We start from the raw sequence: 18,285 nt of genomic DNA, 5'->3' as shown, positions 1-18,285 counted from the left end.
TTAGGATTTAGCATACGTACCATAATTTGACCTTGCATGTTGTACTTAAGCACAAGATTGTGTCCAAAAACTTCAAAGGATACTAATTTGGTTACAGAAAATTTTGTGTCTGGCCATTTTTCATTTTTCACATTCACGGTAAAAGGTATCAGATCGGTGTTAGATGTGATGGTCTTTGTGAGCGTGTAGGTGCAGTTGCCTTGGAAGTCATAGGTGAGGCCATCAAAAGTTATATAATGTGGATCACCGGATGCAGAACAATGTGCAAAGGTCACTGGGTGACATTTTCTGATTCCATCAATAATTTTGCATTCTTCATTAATTCCACAGAGAAATGATGTGCACTGCACCAATCCAGCACTTGTACATTCACACTGCACGTTGCACTGCTCATTTACGAAGAACTTCTCACCAGTCTTGTAATAAATACCTAGGTAAGTGCATCCACACTGTGCCAATGGTACACACTCATCTCCACTAAGGATATATCCATCTTCACAGACACAGCCCTCAGAACATCCAGGGTTGCAGTCCAATGGAGGGAGTAGACTAAAGCACGTTGAGACACATCCCGTGGCACAAACCTCATAATGGCTGTTTACACCACATTTTGGCCCTGAAAAACAACATTAGAATTTTAGTGTAAATCTAACTCCAAATCAATTCCAATTCTGCAATTCCTATAGTCAATGATAAAAAATATTTACTGCAGAATGCGTGAGATCTCCATGGTTTGACCTCAACCCCGGCTTCTTGGCAAGAGGCGGCATAGCTGGCTATAACCTTGCAGAGAATATCTTGTCTCTCATTGTAGAAACAACCATCAAAAACACAATCCTTAAAACTTCCTTCCGGATCTATCACTTTATGGCAATTTCTAAAGGGACCATTCGGGTCTAGTAAAACACCACAACCATCTTTCTTGTTGCGGGCAAGTTTTTCCATTTGTTCCAGGTTGGGACAGTTTGGGTTTTCCTCCTCAATGCATCCTGGTGTGTGTTGTACCTTCCAACTTTTTCCAAAGGTTGTTGGATTATTTGTGATGTCACCATTCTTCATAACAAACTTTTCATGCTTATTCCCATTAAATTGGCCACAAAGTCCACACATGGCTCCTCTATAAGTGCTTGGTACCGTGACAGCAATTCGACTATCCCAGTCAAAGCTGACTCTCAAGCCAAAACGTGTCTGGAGTATGACATTATATCCATTCCTGTAGATTGTCACCTTATCGAACCATCTATCAGCATTGTACGGGAGGTTAGTCAACACCCCATTTACCTGTCATACAAAGGAATACAAAATCTGTCATGTTACTCATTCTGATGAAACACAGTTATTGCTGCCATCTCTAGTCTCTAATCCCTACTCTATATTTCTAACTCTTGTTTATAATGTATACATTTGTTTTTGTACTTTTAATTTTTAAATCTTTTGTAAAACACAAAACTTTCTTAATGTTCTGAACTTTAAATCTGCAAGCTAAGTTATGCAGTAAGTATCACTGTTTATTACAATGCAGAGTGTTATGCTGCTGGTGGTGCTCAAGATTGCAATACCAGACACATGCTATTGCTTGGATGAAGAACGCATCAATACTGACAGAAAACAAAAGGCAGAAGTTTCCCACGAGCGAAACTGAACACCGAAAGAAGTAGAAGATAGAGATGATGCATAAATGGAGTGGATGACAGATGAATAGCATGCAATAAGTAAACAGATGAAGAGACAATGGACCAGAATTAACAGAATGCACTGACTCTATCTGAAAAATATCCCACAGCAGGGTAAGACAACAGCTTGGCTGCAGACCAAATGCACAGGAAAGATAATTAACCCAGTGGATCTCCTGATCCCACGATATTCATAAAACTATTATATAAAAACTAGATCTCTCAGAGGACTAACAGGTCCCATAGTACAAACAAACACTTAGACAAGAACAAAGTCACAAACAGGAATCTGGAAATAGTTTATCACATGCTAGAAACAGTATAATCAGCAGTTGACTAATCTATGCCTGAAGTATATATAAGCCCAGGAAAAGTACTCTGCCCTAATTAACAAGGCAAAGCTAAATGATCATCAAATCCAGATTCAGACCAAAGGCATTGCTTAGCAATGCCAAAACACAGAGATAACAGAATAATTGACTAACAGTAGTCCAGAAGGATGGGGTGACCTATTCTTATTTTGAAGTACCTATGTAGAATCAGGTTGCCCCGCACTGGCTCTCAACTGCCATGAGAAAGAGCAAAAGGGCCATTAGTTACCCCTTATTCCACAATATGTCCCATGGTAGATTCATTGACTTAGTTATATGGTATGTAGGGATTAACATGATTGTCGGTTTGTATCAGTTTGCTCATCAGCATTTTTCTCTAATTTTTTATTACACAACCATATCTCTCTCATTTAATACTTTGACTTAACAGTGGAAATACAGTTCTGTAATAAGAAATTGGCAAACCAGACAATTTTTCCATGTTTCATTATTAAAGCAGAGCCATCACCTCTCCTGACGTGTGTTTTAGTAAATAATTATATTTTCTATATATAAATAAAATCATAGGAATTTTTACTTAGATCTCTGCTTTGTTCCTTTCCTCTGTTATTCTTCCTAGAATATTTATGAATACATTAACAACTAGGTGTTACCTTCCCACTTATCAATGGGGCGTGTCCGTACACAGTGTAAAACTGTGATTACTGATCGCACATGGTCAGACAGCATAGGGACACACCCTCAACTGGTAACACCCAGTTTTTTTTATTTATTCATACATTTCTGGGTGGAATAACAGAGGATTAGTACAACACAAGTATTTACTATAACAGACATGTCAGGAGAGCTGACAGATCCTCTTTAGTGTTAAGTAAACTTTTGTAAATCTTCACCTTTTATCATCATGTCATATTTCGGTCCAACAATCTGTACTGATTAATGTCATAAAGGGGTTGGCCCATGAAAAACATTTATCACCAATCCACTGGACAGCTGAGGAATATTAGACTGCTGCAGGTCCGACCGCTTGGATCCCAAGGGATCACTAGAATGAGGGTCCCATGTCCTCTGTCTGAATGAAGCAGCGGTCACGCTTGTGCACTTTGCTCCATTCATTCTCTATGTGAATGACAAAAATAGTCGAGTAGCTGACGTCGATTTTAGTTAGTGGTGTACAGACAGTACAAGATGTGCCAAATCTATTCACAGACGTGCCTCTCTTAATAAATTTGGGGCATCTTACTCCGACGAGCTTCCGTTTAAGTTAATTCCTCCTACTTATTTGAGGAGATGTGAAGTTCTGCATCAGTAAAACTGAACACCGAGCGCTGTAAATACATTAATACAGTTATATTCTGTTTATAGGCGAATATTTTATTCAATAAATATTCAATAAATAATCTATTTTTCACATGGGACATTTAGTTTTTTTCTTACCTGAATCTTGCCTGGTTTCTGTTGACTCATTGTAATGACGAGGTCATATATATTCACTTGCACTTCACTGGTGTAAGAAACCACTTTCCTGCCTCTGTTTTCATTCGTGACGATGATCTGGAAGTCCACCAGACCTTCATTATTCTTATATAACCTACAGAAATTAAGAGCACACAAAGCTACAATATACAAATTGACAGCCTTATTGTATACAAAAATCACAAATCTTTTAAAATTGCTGGATTAAAAGGAAAGTCGGAATGGGCAGCAAGGATGCCAAGTCAAATCAGGCAATAATACAGAATCCACAGAAGGGAGACACTATTAAAAACCAGTATGTAAATACTAATTAGCAATACGTTAAAATACAAATGTATATGTACACACCCCACGACTTTCAAGCATTGCCAAGAGGGACAACCGATGCGGCTTGCATAGCACGCCATGGAATTTCTTTCCCTGTTAAACCACGACTCTAACACCACCCAAACCTCGCCCATACACAGTATCATGCTCCCATAGTCTCTCCCCACAATATAATGACCCCATAGAACCCACACAGTATAATGACCCCATAGCTGCCCCCACACAGTACAATGCCCCTTGGTGCCCCTCCCACAGTATCATGCTCCCATTGTGCCTCTCCACAGTAATATGCCCCCATAGAACTCTGCAAACAGTATAATGCCCCTATAGCTGCCCCCCACACAGTACGATGCCAAATAGCTGCCCCCATAAAGTATATTGCCTCCATATGTGCCCCATTTAGCATAATGCCTCCAAAACTGCCCCCATATACTGCTCCTATAGATGCACCCATACAGTATAATGCCCACACAGATGCTTCCATACTGTATAATGCCCCCATATTTGCCCCGAGACAGTATAATTCCCACACAGATGCCCCCATACAGTATAATGCCTCCTTAGCAGGTTCCACCATATAGTATAATGCCCTATTGCCCCATTCCCAAGACAAGTGGAGGAGATACCTCTGCTCATCCGCTTTGTGCTAAGAGTCACTCGGCACAAACAGGCGGGGTGACATCACTGCATCGTGCCTGGCTGTGCCGAGCTACTCACTGCTTACAGACGCTTCACATGTGAATGCTAAAGCAGGGAGCTGACGGCCCCCTGCTACTGCATTGGATTAAACTGTCTCTGCATCCTGAGGATGCAGATACAGTTAAAATTACCGGGACATACCACCGGCCGCCTGGGACAGTGGGACACCGAAGGGAATCTGGGACTGTCCCACTTAATCTGGTACGGTCGGGAGGTATATATGTTTGCACCAACATTTGCAAGTGCTGAGCAGAGTAAGGTGATGGCAGACACAAAGGAGGTAAATGCACAGGAATGGCAGTGAAATAAAGTACATATATACATGTGCACCCAGCAACCAATGCTGAGCTGAGTAATAATCAAAAACCGTAGCATAACATACCCATTCAATGTACTGCTGCTGAGACTGGTGTCCACCCCGACGTATGTTTGGGGTATTAAGCCTGCATATGCCTGCCTGCAGAGTCCTGCCAATAGGTAGACACATGACCCCTGGAAGTCATACCTGACCCCATCAAAGTCGATGTAGTGAGGGTCTCCTAAAACTGTACATGTAGCATAGGATACGGGGTAACAGCCTTTGATGCCTCTTACCACTGAACACGTCTCAGTAGACTTACACCCAGTCTTTTTACAATCCACGTTCTTGGTGGTGGGGTTACACGTGCACTTCTTCTCACAATGACTGTCTCCCCAAAATTTTTCCTTGGGGGCATAGTGCTTCCCATTATAGATGCAGCCACACTTGTCCTTTGGTATACATTTTCCTCCATCGAATACAAACCCCTCATTACACTGACAGGTCTCTGTGCAGGGTTCAGAACAGGATGAGTCCAAGGCATGGTCGTTACATGTCAGAGGACAACCTTTACCACAAAGTTTGTATTCACTGTTGTCAGGGCACTGCAAATCTGAGAAGAGGATAAAGTTATGTCAAAGTAACCAATCGGGATCCAGATTAAATGTTTGTAACACATGTAAGACAGCTGGAAAGAGGTTCAGTATGCCTATGATAACAATTAACTGTCAGAACACAGGAGAGGAAGTGTTGTCTTGAAGACACAGGAAGACAAGTGTCTTCAACCTCTCATAACTTTTGTAGGATATCTCAAACATGTTTAGATGTTTTTTGTTTCTAAAACCCAATAACAGAATTTCATACTGGTCTTCTGCAATTGCTTCACCGAGGGAAGGCTTAACATGGTCTAGATGTGGCAAATCTTTACTAGTCTAAAATTGGTTGTTAAAAAGGTGTCCAACCATCTCTAGAAAGGCTTGAGAGCCACATTCAGACAATACACGTGTTGATGAGCCACAATATGTATTAAAGGAGTTGTCCTTTCGTCATTAGCTCACAAAAGTATCTGCAGCTACCGACAGCCCAAGAATAAGGTGTGGTTCCGGACTGAGACGAAGCTCTTGGGCCCCATTACAATACCTATAATATGGCCACCCTCTGAGCATGAGCCATTTACATTACTGGTGTCTTCTAATTTGGCAAAAGGAGCCTTTGGTTCTCCCCAGTTACCAGTGTTCGGATGTGACTGCTACTTCTGCAACCTATATAGCTATATCATTGGTTACAAAGCCAATGGTTGCCAAACAAGAAGTTAAAATGTCTCAAGTCATAGTCTCTTTGTTAAAGTTAAAAGTTATTTTCCAACTTGGACTTACCACATCCAGTCAGCCACCTCCATTTTTGAATTTCAACATTACTCCTTTGGCAGGCAGAGGCATAGGACACCAGGCTTTGGCACAATATCTTTTTGGATCCCCCATTGAAGCATACATCATAAACACAGTTGTCTACATAGCTTTTGGGGTCAATGGTTGAATGACAGCGACGGAAGGGACCATGGAGGGCATCCGCAATTATTCCGCACCATTCGTTGGCATGATATTTTAGCTGAAGGTTTGCAGGGCAAGGCTTACACTCCCCGTTACAATTATGCCAACATAACTTGTTGTCACCCACTTGCCAGCTCTTGCCAAAATCTAGCCAGCTGCTGGGCTGAGTGCTATCTGGCTTAGCCAAGTCGTCTCTTGCAATATCATTGTAATAGCCACACATGCCACAAACATTCTCAAAATAGCTGCTGGAAATGTAGATCTCTAGATTAGAGTTCCAGTCATAGAGAACCTTTAAGGAAAAGTTAGTCAAAATTGTGACCAAATAGCCGTACTGATAGATTTCGACTTGACCGTTGTTAAGCGACACAGGAATATGGTGAATCTGATTATTCACCTACAAGAGAAAGAAAAGAATCACTAGTAAATTTTTTATTGAACTGAATTGAACTAAATTGCTAAATTTCCATTTCTTCTAGATACATTTATTATGAATTTAGATAGATGGTTTAGAGAAAATGTCCCAACTTTTCTAGTTCCCAATCCACGTCCAATTATGACAGATGATGTTGAGCCACGTTGGGTATGTAAAGGGAAAAATTCTATTAAAGATATGACTTAGTGACAGGAATATTACCCTGCTGCTAGGGATCTAGTTTTGATTCTAATGCAAAATTAAGTAATACTTTGCCGTTTCTGGTGCCACCTGGGTACAATAGTATTTAGAGATGCCACCAGCTCAGGAGCCACTTGTAGTTTGCACCGAGAGTGGCATGTGGCTTCCAGCCCACTGGTTAGGGAACACTGGTTTAGGGAAGTTCAATTTACTGGAATTTTAAGTATGTATTTTTGTTGAAAATGTCATCCGATTTGGCAGTATATTATCTTCCTGCTCTCTGTGGGCTTAAGAGTCCAGTGGGCGGTCCTACTCAGTGATTGATAGACTCATATAGGGACTGCTATCAATTATTGAGTCACTCAAACTGCCATAGTAATCCAAATTTGAAATAAAAAAATATATATATTTTGTTGGAGAACCCCTTTAAAGAAGTTTCTCATCTGTATTACATCTTTGTCAAACATTATCCTGTGGCTACTGCAGAAGAAATGTGGTATTAGATAGCTCTTGTTCAAATGGGTGACCTTGTAATACATGGTCGTCTTGAGTCCTCTAAAGCAAGAGCTGCTCTTTAAAAGAGGCTCTCCACTCTGGCTTATAGAGGGGGATCCCAAGCATGGGACTTCCCTCTACGGTGTCCACGTGGCTTAATTGGTCTTATGGAAGGGGGTTGTCTCCATGCACGATACTATGCAAAATCACAATTACAATGTTACTTACCCTTACGAAGCCATTTTCAAATCTCATCACAGATATCTCAAAGCCGTACACCTTCACAGTCACATAACTGACGTAAGAAACACTGGTATTTCCTCGATTCTCATTCTTGGCCTCAACTACGAATGGTGTGAGGCTGGTATCACTTCCACAAGTTTTGGCAATGGTGTATGTACAGGTGCCTTGGAAATCATATAGTAGGCCATCAAAAGTCATATAATGAGGGTCCCCGGCTACTTGGCAATTGACTTGAGACACTGATACACATATGGGATTTCGATTTATTATTTTACATTTTTCTTTAATTCGGCATTTCACAAAGTCACAAGATGGTGTAGGATCAGGATTACCTGTGGTATATAGATTCATGTGATTAGCGCAGATTATTATATTACTGGAAGTCTAAATATAACAGTTTGACTTTTTGCTTTACTGTCCAGGCTTTATAGAAATCGGTTATATTAAAAGTTTGATCCCATAATAGGAAGATCTATAAGAGAAAATGACGTATTCCTCACCCCACTGCAGATTGCAGTACTCCTTTCCCTTCCTTTAGTCTCCTTGTAGTAGTCTATTCACACTGCGTAACCATTGTACGATGGAGGCATACGTCGGACGAATACGACGTATGCCTCCGATGGAAATCTACGACGTATGCCACTGTATGCTCCTATCACAGGCATCCATTTAACGTATACTTTATGAGCTTTTCAAAAGGTTTTCATGATGTATAGATGAAATGGATGCCATAATAGTTTATGGGTAATGGATGCCTAATCTATTATGGGATCCGTTCAATAGATAGGTCATGAAAGGGTTGTGAGCGTTCACAATTTATCCATTTAATGGGTCCTGTAATAATCTATGGGTGACGGATGCCACTGTTAGGCATTCGTCCCATTCTCCATTTAATGTATACATCGGGAGCTTTTCTTGTCATATACATCAAATAGAGACCATAAATGTAGTGCTAAAGGGGCTTTACACCCAACATTTCTGGCTGAACACCATTTAATATAGATCTTTTTTTTATTTTTTGTACCAGTAGATACACCTTAAGCCTCATGGAGTCATGTGTGTCAGCTAGATTGTGTAAGGTATTATTAACAATCATATATGAGAATATATATATATTTACCAGTTATGCATATTCCTGGGTTGCTATACATTTTGTTTGCGGAGTATCCATAAGACAGGAGTAAGAAAGGTGAAGATGTAGTTTGTACAAATTGCAAGAACTTTGCTGTTAAATGATTTGTGGCCCAGGAATAGTCTGTTTTCGGGAATTTTTTCCACTTCAAATTCGTGGCTCTGGCAGAATTCCAGGTGAGTTTTGACAACTCTGTAGTTTTCGTAACTAAGACACCGACATTTTGATAGTGAGGATGACTAAATATTAAATAGTGTGTACAGTAGTTGCTTACGGGGGGGACCATCATGAAAAGGTGACCATACCGAACTCGATTTTCTTGCCAACCAAAGCTTTGATAAGTGACCTGGATTCCAGCACTGGCGGTGATGTACGTCACTACTTGTGATCCGATAGGTATTGTTATTGCTTTCCCGGCTGCCAAGGTTTGAGAGGTGGTTTTGAGCTGTTCATCAGTTCTGAAATCAATCTTTGTGTCTTGAGATGCCACCACATGAGCAATGTCAGCTTGTGCTTCTTTCATAGGGGGGACAACAAATATTGAACCCCAGCTACCAACTGGAGTTAGTTGTTCATAGACATGACTACATTGGCCATGGCTCCCTACGCAAGTGTGACCGCTCAAAACCGCCACGGGCTTCACAGAGACTACCCTGGTGCCAGTGAGGTCCTCTTGACTTTGTAGTTGGATTACGGTGTAGGCCAAAAGCTGAATGATCAAGGTGCTTCCATTAGAATATAATTGGTTTCGATATGTAATTGCTCCTGTTAGGTAGATATAAACATTGGTAGGTTCTTCAGTGCTCACCACAGCAAACTCTTGTAAGCCATTCACTTCATCAAAAGGAGTTATAACATAGTACTCAGTGCCAAGTTTTTCTATAGGGTACACAAGGCACGTATCAAAACTCGTAGGCTCAGAATTCGAGGATACAACTGAAATGTCCTTATTGGATTGGATGAGGACTACACTTGAGGAAATGACTGTTCCAGTCAACTCTATATTGAATGGGATTATAAAGCCCATGGGGGAATGTTCCATTAAGGTCAAAGATGTTTTATATTTTGGATTTATAACCCTCAGGTTTACATTAGTGATCGTGCTAAAGCCGGTGAGAAAGAGTTCAATGATTGGAGCAGTTTTGTCGGCTTTGTCATTTTGCATGAAAACTGTAACAAATGTTTTTCCCAATGAACTTGCTCTGCAGCTTCCTAGAATGAGACACAAAATAAGGAAATTTTTTAGGCAGTGGAGCAGATTATTACACATTACTAATGTGTGAATAAAACCAAATTGCACAAACCATACTCTATATTCTGTGGTGCTAACCAATTGAGCTGAGAGAGTGATTCATAACAGAGTTACTGTATGTATTTAGTTTGGTTGAAACAAAATAAAATAACACATGTCCATTAACTTCAACAATAAAAACAGACAAAATACACAGGGTAGAAAGATAGATAGATAGATAGATAGATAGATAGATAGATAGATAGATAGATAGATAGATAGATAGATAGATAGATAGATAGATAGATAGAAAGATAGATATGAGATAGATAGATAGATAGATAGATATGAGATAGATAGATAGATAGATAGATAGATAGATAGATAGATAGATAGATAGATAGATAGATAGATAGATAGATAGATAGATATGAGATAGATAGATAGATAGATAGATAGATAGATAGATAGAAAGATAGATATGAGATAGATAGATAGATAGATAGATATGAGATAGATAGATAGATAGATAGATAGATAGATAGATAGATAGATAGATAGATAGATAGATAGATAGATAGATAGATAGATAGATAGATATGAGATAGATAGATAGATAGATAGATAGATAGATAGATAGATAGATAGATAGATAATAGATAGATAGATAGATAGATAGATAGATGATAGATAGATAGATAGATAGATAGATAGATAGATAGATAATAGATCGATAGATAGATAGATAGATAGATAGATAGATAGATAGATAGATAGATAGATAGATAGATAGATAGATAGATATGAGCTAGATAGATAGTGTTGTGGAAGTCAGTAGCTTCAAATATATTAGACTGCAATTTAGACGATAGTGTCATACAGTCCCCCTGTAGATATTGCCATAAAGCCCCCGCCTGTATATAGCGCCATACAGCTCCCTATATATAGTGCCACACAGCCCCCCTCCCTTGTATAGTGACACACAGCCCCCCTTAGTAGATTGTGCCACACACAGATCCCTGTAGACCCCCTGTAGATAGAGCCACAGCCCCCTGTAAATAGTGCCATATAACCCCCCTAGTAGAGAGTGCCACACATCCCCCCCTTAGTAGTCCTACACAGCCCCTTGTATATAGTGCCACAAAGTTCCCCCATGTCTATGGTGCCACACAGCCCCCCTTGTATATAGTGCCACACAGTCCCCCAAGTAGTACAAGGCAATGGTGCATCCGAGAAAGTTGTATAAGCCTGGGGAATGTCAATCAAACATGGAAAGGTGGGTTTGGGAGCAGGACTATGTGACTCTTCAGGATAGCAGCACCACCCCATGACACTTTAATGAGTAATTAGCATATAGTGTGCGCCGCTTTAAAAGTTGATTTGATAGATTTTGCTGCATCTGATAAAAACATACATTAGGAAATATTGTCAGGTCCTGTATTACCGCATGGTGGCGGTTCAAGGGGTTAAAATTACCAGACAGGTTTCCATTAAATATACAATGAATTGAAAACAACTCCATCTGCCCTGCAATTTTGTTATTATAAATATATCCTATATAATTACTGCTCCAGAACCAAGCTCTTTCATATACGGCCCCAGAACCAAGCTCATACATTAACACAGTACCAAAACCAAGCTCAGTACATATATACATCCCAAGAACCAATCTCAGTACATATACAGTGAAGGAAATAAGTATTTGATCCCTTGCTGATTTTGTAAGTTTGCCCACTGTCAAAGACATGAACAGTCTAGAATTTTTAGGCTAGGTTAATTTTACCAGTGAGTGATAGATTATATTAAAAAAAATAAATAAATCACATACTCAAAATGATATATATTTATTTGCATTGTGCACAGAGAAATAAGTATTTGATCCCCGACCAACCATTAAGAGTTCAGCCTCCTCCAGACCAGTTACTGCTCCAAATCAACTTGGTGCCTGCATTATAGACAGCTCTTACATGGTCACCTGTATAAAAGACTCCTGTCCACAGACTCAATTAATCAGTCTGACTCTAACCTCTACAACATGGGCAAGACCAAAGAGCTTTCTAAGGATGTCAGGGACAAGATCATAGACCTGCACAAGGCTGGAATGGGCTACAAAACCATAAGTAAGATGCTGGGTGAGAAGGAGACAACTGTTGGTGCAATAGTAAGAAAATGGAAGACATACAAAATGACTGTCAATGCACATCGATCTGGGGCTCCATGCAAAATCTCACCTCGTGGGGTATCCTTGATCCTGAGGAAGGTGAGAGCTCAGCCGAAAACTACACGGGGGGAACTTGTTAATGATCTCAAGGCAGTCACCAAGAAAACCATTGGTAACACATTACGCCGTAATGGATTCAAATCCTGCAGTGCCCGCAAGGTCCCCCTGCTCAAGAAGGCACATGTACAGGCCCATCTGAAGTTTGCAAATGAACATCTGGATGATTCTGATAGTGATTGGGAGAAGGTGCTGTGGTCAGATGAGACTAAAATGGAGCTCTTTGGCATTAACTCAACTCGCCGTGTTTGGAGGAAGAGAAATGCTGCCTATGACCCAAAGAACACCGTCCCCACTGTCAAGCATGGAGGTGGAAACATTATGTTTTGGGGGTGTTTCTCTGCTAAGGGCACAGGACTACTTCACCGCATCAATGGGAGAATGGATGGAGCCATGTACCGTCAAATCCTGAGTGACAACCCCCTGCTCATACATATATACAGCACCAGAACAAAGCTCAGTACTTAAAGGGAATGTGTTGCCAGAAAAACATGTTTTTTTTTTAAAAATTAAACATTTAGTGTGTGGGTGATTAAACATTGTTCAAATTTTTTTTATTTTTTTGCACGAGTCCATGTAATATTATAAATTATTTCTAATTTATAATACTACCCATTTTTGGTCACTAGATGGAGCTGTTCCCAAAATTGCAGCATTGCAACATTGGGTTAAAAGCCCTCGCTCTAGTGAGCTCTCAGCATCCCCCCTCCTTTATCCTGGCTAGTGCCGGGATAAACGAGGGGTTTGAAAGGTTTAACCTCCTACACTGTGTGTCGCCATTTTTTGAGGTAACCCACAGTGTAGTAGGTTTACATACAGTAGTAAACACACACAAACACTAACATACATTGAAATCTCTTACCTGCTCCTGCCGCCGCGGCTCCCTCCGGCCCGTCCGCTCCCTTTGCTGCCGCTGTTCCATGTGCACAAGTCCGGAAGCCGCGACCGGAAGTAGTAATATTACTGTCCGGCCGCGACTTCCGGTCCACAGGAAAATGGCGCCGGACGGCGCCAATTTCGAATAGGACTGTGTGGGAGCGGCGCATGCGCAGTTCCCACACAGACGCCGTACACGGCAGTCAATGGGACGGGAGCCGTTCGCAGTCCCTATGGGACTGTGGCTGCCGTGTTCCATGTCTGTGTGTGTCGTTAATCGACACACACAGAAATGGAACAAAAAATGGCAGCCCCCATAGGGAAGAAAAAGTGTAAAAAATAAGAAACAGTAAAACACAAACACACAAATGAAAATAAACGTTTTTATTAAAGCACTAACATCTTTAACATATAAAAAAATTATTTGTGATGACACTGTTCCTTTAAATACATCATCACAACAAAGCTCAGTACATATATACAGCCCCAGAATCAAGCTTAGTACATATATACAACACCAGAACAAATACAGCTCAATTTAGTGCAACCCCTGTCGTATAGGTTTGTACAGCGTAAAACTACAGCTCCCAGCATGGCCCATACAATGGTATGGATCTATAAAGTACAGTGAAGTTTACCGCTCAGACGGCACTGGTAACAGTCCAATATCATTCAGTATAGACACTCTCTCCCAGAAAAATGCAGTGGACAGTCCGCAATCCAATGAGGGTGTGGATGGTAATTCTTATCCTTGTAGTTCCACCAAGCTCCTTATCGTCTCTCTCCACATTCAAAGAACTCCTGGTAGGAAAAGGATCTTATGTCTCTAATAGATGGAAAAATGATGCCCCAGAGGAAGCCGGAAGGGCGAAACCCAGGGTCGGGCGAGAGTGTTTGGCGTGCCGCCTAGAAATTTTAAAGATTTTTACTTACCTTGATGCTTTTATTTCTTGTTACTTCTGTGAGTATGGATTAAACTTGGCGTGGAGCAATCTTTTTGCAGAGGGTGTTGCACTATGTGTCTTCCTTTTTCCATCCATCCATCATCTCGCTGCAGATTATACAGTGACTACAGTACCGATTAGAGGCAAAATAAATATTTACATTAAGTGACTCACCGGTGACACCTCAGATTCTAGTTCTTTTTCTCTTTTCTTCTCCCTCCGGTCCAGACCTCTATGATGGATTTCTCCCGGCCACGACCCAATTCTGCAGTTTTCCGCTCAGATGTCTTCAGCTTCTCACTTTTAAAACATTTCTGCACCTATAAACGAAGATAAAATTCTCAACACCTCTAAATATAATACCGCCATACACTGCACCTCTAACTATAATAGCACCATACACTGTATCCCTGATTATAATAGTACCATACACTGTGTCCCACACACACTGTGCCCCCATAGCCCCCTGTAGATAGTGACCCCCATAGGGCCTCTGTAGATAGTGCCCTACATAGAAGCACCTGTAGATAGTGAGCCCACATACAGCCCTCTGTAGATAGTGCCCACATATGGACTCCAGTGCTGCAAGGCAATAGGGCTTTCCACTAAGCCACCGTGCTGCCCTACATATAGCTTCGCCTATAGATAGCACTCCACATATAGCCCACCTCTGTAGATAGTGCCTCACATATAGCCCACCCCTGTAGACAGTGCCCTACATATAGCCTCCCTGTAGATAGTGCCCAACAGGTAATCCACCACTATATATAGTGTCCCACATATAGCCCACTCCTGTAGATAGTGCCCTACAAATAGCTCCCAATATAGAAAGTGCTCCACATATAGCCCACCTCTGTAGATAGTGTCCCACATATTGCCACACCTGTAGACAGTGCCCTACATATAGCCCTCCTGTAGATAGTGCCCCACAGGTAACCCACTCCTGTATATAGTGTCCCACGTATAGCCCACCCCTGTATATAGTGTCCCACATATAGCCCACCTCTGTAGATAGTGCCCTACATATAGCTCCCCCTGTATATAGTGCTCCACATCCCCACATATAGACCCTCCTGTAGATAGGGCCCCCACTATAGATAATGCCACTCACAGTTTTAGTAGGAAAAAAACAAACTTTGCACACTCAGCCTTATCCTGTTCCCATGCCATCCGGTGGCAATGCAGATCTGCTCTCTTCTGAGCAGGTCTGCTGGAGCTTACCGATGCAAGCGGCGCGTCTTTGAAAAGCGCTGATTGGCAGGGCAGAATGAATTGCCCCATCAATCAGCGCCTTTCAACCACTGAAGCGGCACGATGACGTCATCGCACCGCTAGCGTAGTTGAAAGGCGCTGATTGACGGGGCAAGTCATTTTGCCCCACCAATCAGCGTCATTGTAAGGCACTGAATGGTCAGGCATGGAACGTGCCCGGCCATTTAGTGCTAATGCATATATTTGTACCTGCATGCTATAGACGCTTGTACAACTACTGCAAGAGGGGATGGCTGTCACTAGCATCGGTACCCCCTCCGTTGCTAGCGACGACACCGGGCATGAGGGGACCCGTGCCGGTCGGCCATTAAAAAGGTATATATTTTTGAAAAAAATATATTAAAAATGGATATAAGGAAGCGCTACACAAAAGGAAGGATCGGCAGAGTAATAATAATGGGTGGATTTATTTTGCAAAGAAGGGCAACGTGTTTCAACGCAGAACCTGCGTCTTCATCAGGCCAAAAATGAGTAAAAGCATGGCACAACATACATCTTAAATACACAAGTGGATAAGGGGGAGGAGGTCTTCCCAGACACCACTATAAATGTTAGAGGCTCAGCCATAGCAGCCATAACGGCTGGTAGCCGAGCCACCGGGCATATGGGAGGGCGTGTCGGTGGGTACTGGGCACATTTTAATTTGCTGGTGTTACAATTTTCAGCAGGATTTATACCTTGATCAGAGGTGATTACCTATAACAGCTCCTACCCACAGAAATATACACAGCTATCATATGTTTATCTGAAAAGTGTCTCAAACCAATTTTTTCTTACTCTGATTTGTATTGCCTGGGAAGGCCTCTCAAGGTCTCATCTCTTTATGTGTGGCGGGTGTGATGATAATGTTATTTGTTAGGGTTTTTTGTCCCAAACCCCTGAAAACACCCCAGTGCCCATGTAGATAGTGAGGTAACACCACTGTATATAGTGCCACATTGCCCACATAGACAGTGCCAGTGCCACAGAGCCATAGTACCACAGCTCTCCCTGTAGATAATGCCCACATAGAGGTAACAGTGCCCATGTAGATAGCGCCACAGTGTCTCCTGTATACAGTGCCAATATAATGCCACAGTACCCATGTAGATGGTCCCACACCACCTGTATATAGCACTCCTCTGTAGATAGCACCATACCCCCTGTAAATAGCGCCACCCGCTGTAGATAGCAACATCCCCCATGTATTTAGCAATATAAATGGCAGCCCCTTCCTGTAAATAGCACCACTGTATCTCCCTGTAGGAGCGGAATCCCTCTGGACAGTGACGTCAGGGGTTAACTCTAAAAGCGGAATCCCCTGCCAGAGCGGGGATTCTGCTCCAGGAGTAGCCCCTGACGTCACTGTCCATATATGGATAGTAACACCAGGGGCTTCTCCAGTAGCGGAATCCCCGACACAGAGCGAGCAGACAGAGGGGATTCCACTCCTAGAGAGAGCCGCTGATGTCTTTGTCCACATATGAATAGTGACACCAGGGGCTTCTCCAGTAGCGGAGTCCCCGGCCAGAGTGTCTGCCGGGGATTCCGCTCTTAAAGAGAGCCACTAATGTCACTGTCCAAATGGACAGTGAAGTCAACGGCTCAGAAGCAGAATTCCCGGCCGGTGCGATCTGACACCAGAGATTCTGCTCCTAGAGTCAGTTCAGGTGGCGCTATCTACAGTGGGGTGTGCGATGCTATCTACAGCGGGGGTTTTGCTATCTGCAGGGGGTGGCACTTTCTACAGCGGGGATGGAGAGACGGCGGGGGCTCCCAGACCGTTGGCCAGGAATTTTGATGCTGGAGGGAGCTTAGCTGGCGCTATCTACAGAGGGTTTTGCGCTGCCTACAGTGGGGGGGGGGGTGTATTCCAGGGCTCTCAAAGCCCCAGCTGACATGAGAGGGCAGTGCTGCTCACACTGAAGCAGCACTGCACTCATTAAACACGTTCCAGGCTGTCAACGTTTATACACGTGCTAACTGCACAGGGCATCAGCAGTTAGAATGTATATGGCCGTATGGCAGTCGTGAAGGGTTTAAACAAACTAACTTTGGAATAACATTTACAGAACTGCTGATATCCTAATCATTGTACAAACACCAGTTCAATACTTGGGATAAAAATTATTCCCCTGTATCTACACACAACTTCTGCAGTGGGGAAGTTATAGGCCAGGCATCAGGCCACCCTGAGAAGAGGTCTACACATACGAGCACATTGTCATACACATCTACCGCAGGTAGTTGTATGTTCTGCAGTCACTGGATCGGGTAATCTGGCCAGGGTGCACTTCTCATAGGTAGGTTTGCTGTTTTACCTATGTCACGCTGTGCGCACATCATGCCGGCTGCTACAAACCTAGTGGTGGTATTATTGAATTCAGGGACAAGCCAATTTTCTGTTACCGGGCTGCACATACTCTCTTTGCCAGGTCTGTCATCACTTACGCTCTCAATTGGCTTACCCGATGATCCAACAAAGATCCTACTACCAATGGGCCCATAATTGTGGGCGATGCCAAAAGTGCACCTATTGTCAGTGTAAATGTTGGCCATCTTACCCTTTGCCAGGTTACAGGCCTCCAGCGAGCAACTCCAGCTCTGCTTCTTGAGATGTACAAGAAGGTGAGAGTGGTTTCTGGATGATTTTCCTCATGCCTCGTATCCTGTCTTGTACATACTGTATATATAAAATATCTCTACTTTACATATTTACATTGGAAACTGATGTTGCATATAGATAGACTATTTCAAAAGAGTGGAGTTTTATTTTTCCTCATTCATATGATAATCCAGAATACATTAACAATGTTTAGACAATATTTGCCTCCTTCCCATCTAAATATGTTAAGACTCATCTG

General features: G+C 42.1%; 1 protein-coding gene across 1 annotated transcript in view; it reads right to left on the bottom strand.

The window, feature by feature from the left end:
- Window positions 1-18,285, bottom strand: part of LOC142662703 (IgGFc-binding protein-like) — an 86,320-nt gene that overhangs the window by 28,790 nt on the left and 39,245 nt on the right. Inside the window, exons 4-10 of the mRNA XM_075840917.1 lie at window positions 8,830-10,053; window positions 7,695-8,041; window positions 6,182-6,752; window positions 5,013-5,418; window positions 3,443-3,596; window positions 708-1,281; window positions 21-616 (exon numbers count right to left, since the gene is read on the bottom strand). Of these exons, the coding sequence (XP_075697032.1) occupies window positions 21-616; window positions 708-1,281; window positions 3,443-3,596; window positions 5,013-5,418; window positions 6,182-6,752; window positions 7,695-8,041; window positions 8,830-10,053 (3,872 nt within the window). The remainder of the gene's footprint in view (window positions 1-20; window positions 617-707; window positions 1,282-3,442; window positions 3,597-5,012; window positions 5,419-6,181; window positions 6,753-7,694; window positions 8,042-8,829; window positions 10,054-18,285) is intronic.

This window comes from Rhinoderma darwinii, chromosome 10 (assembly GCF_050947455.1).
Source record: "Rhinoderma darwinii isolate aRhiDar2 chromosome 10, aRhiDar2.hap1, whole genome shotgun sequence".
Lineage (NCBI taxonomy): Eukaryota > Metazoa > Chordata > Amphibia > Anura > Rhinodermatidae > Rhinoderma > Rhinoderma darwinii.
Note: the sequence above shows the minus strand (reverse complement) of the source record. Positions and strands in the feature narration are given on the sequence as shown.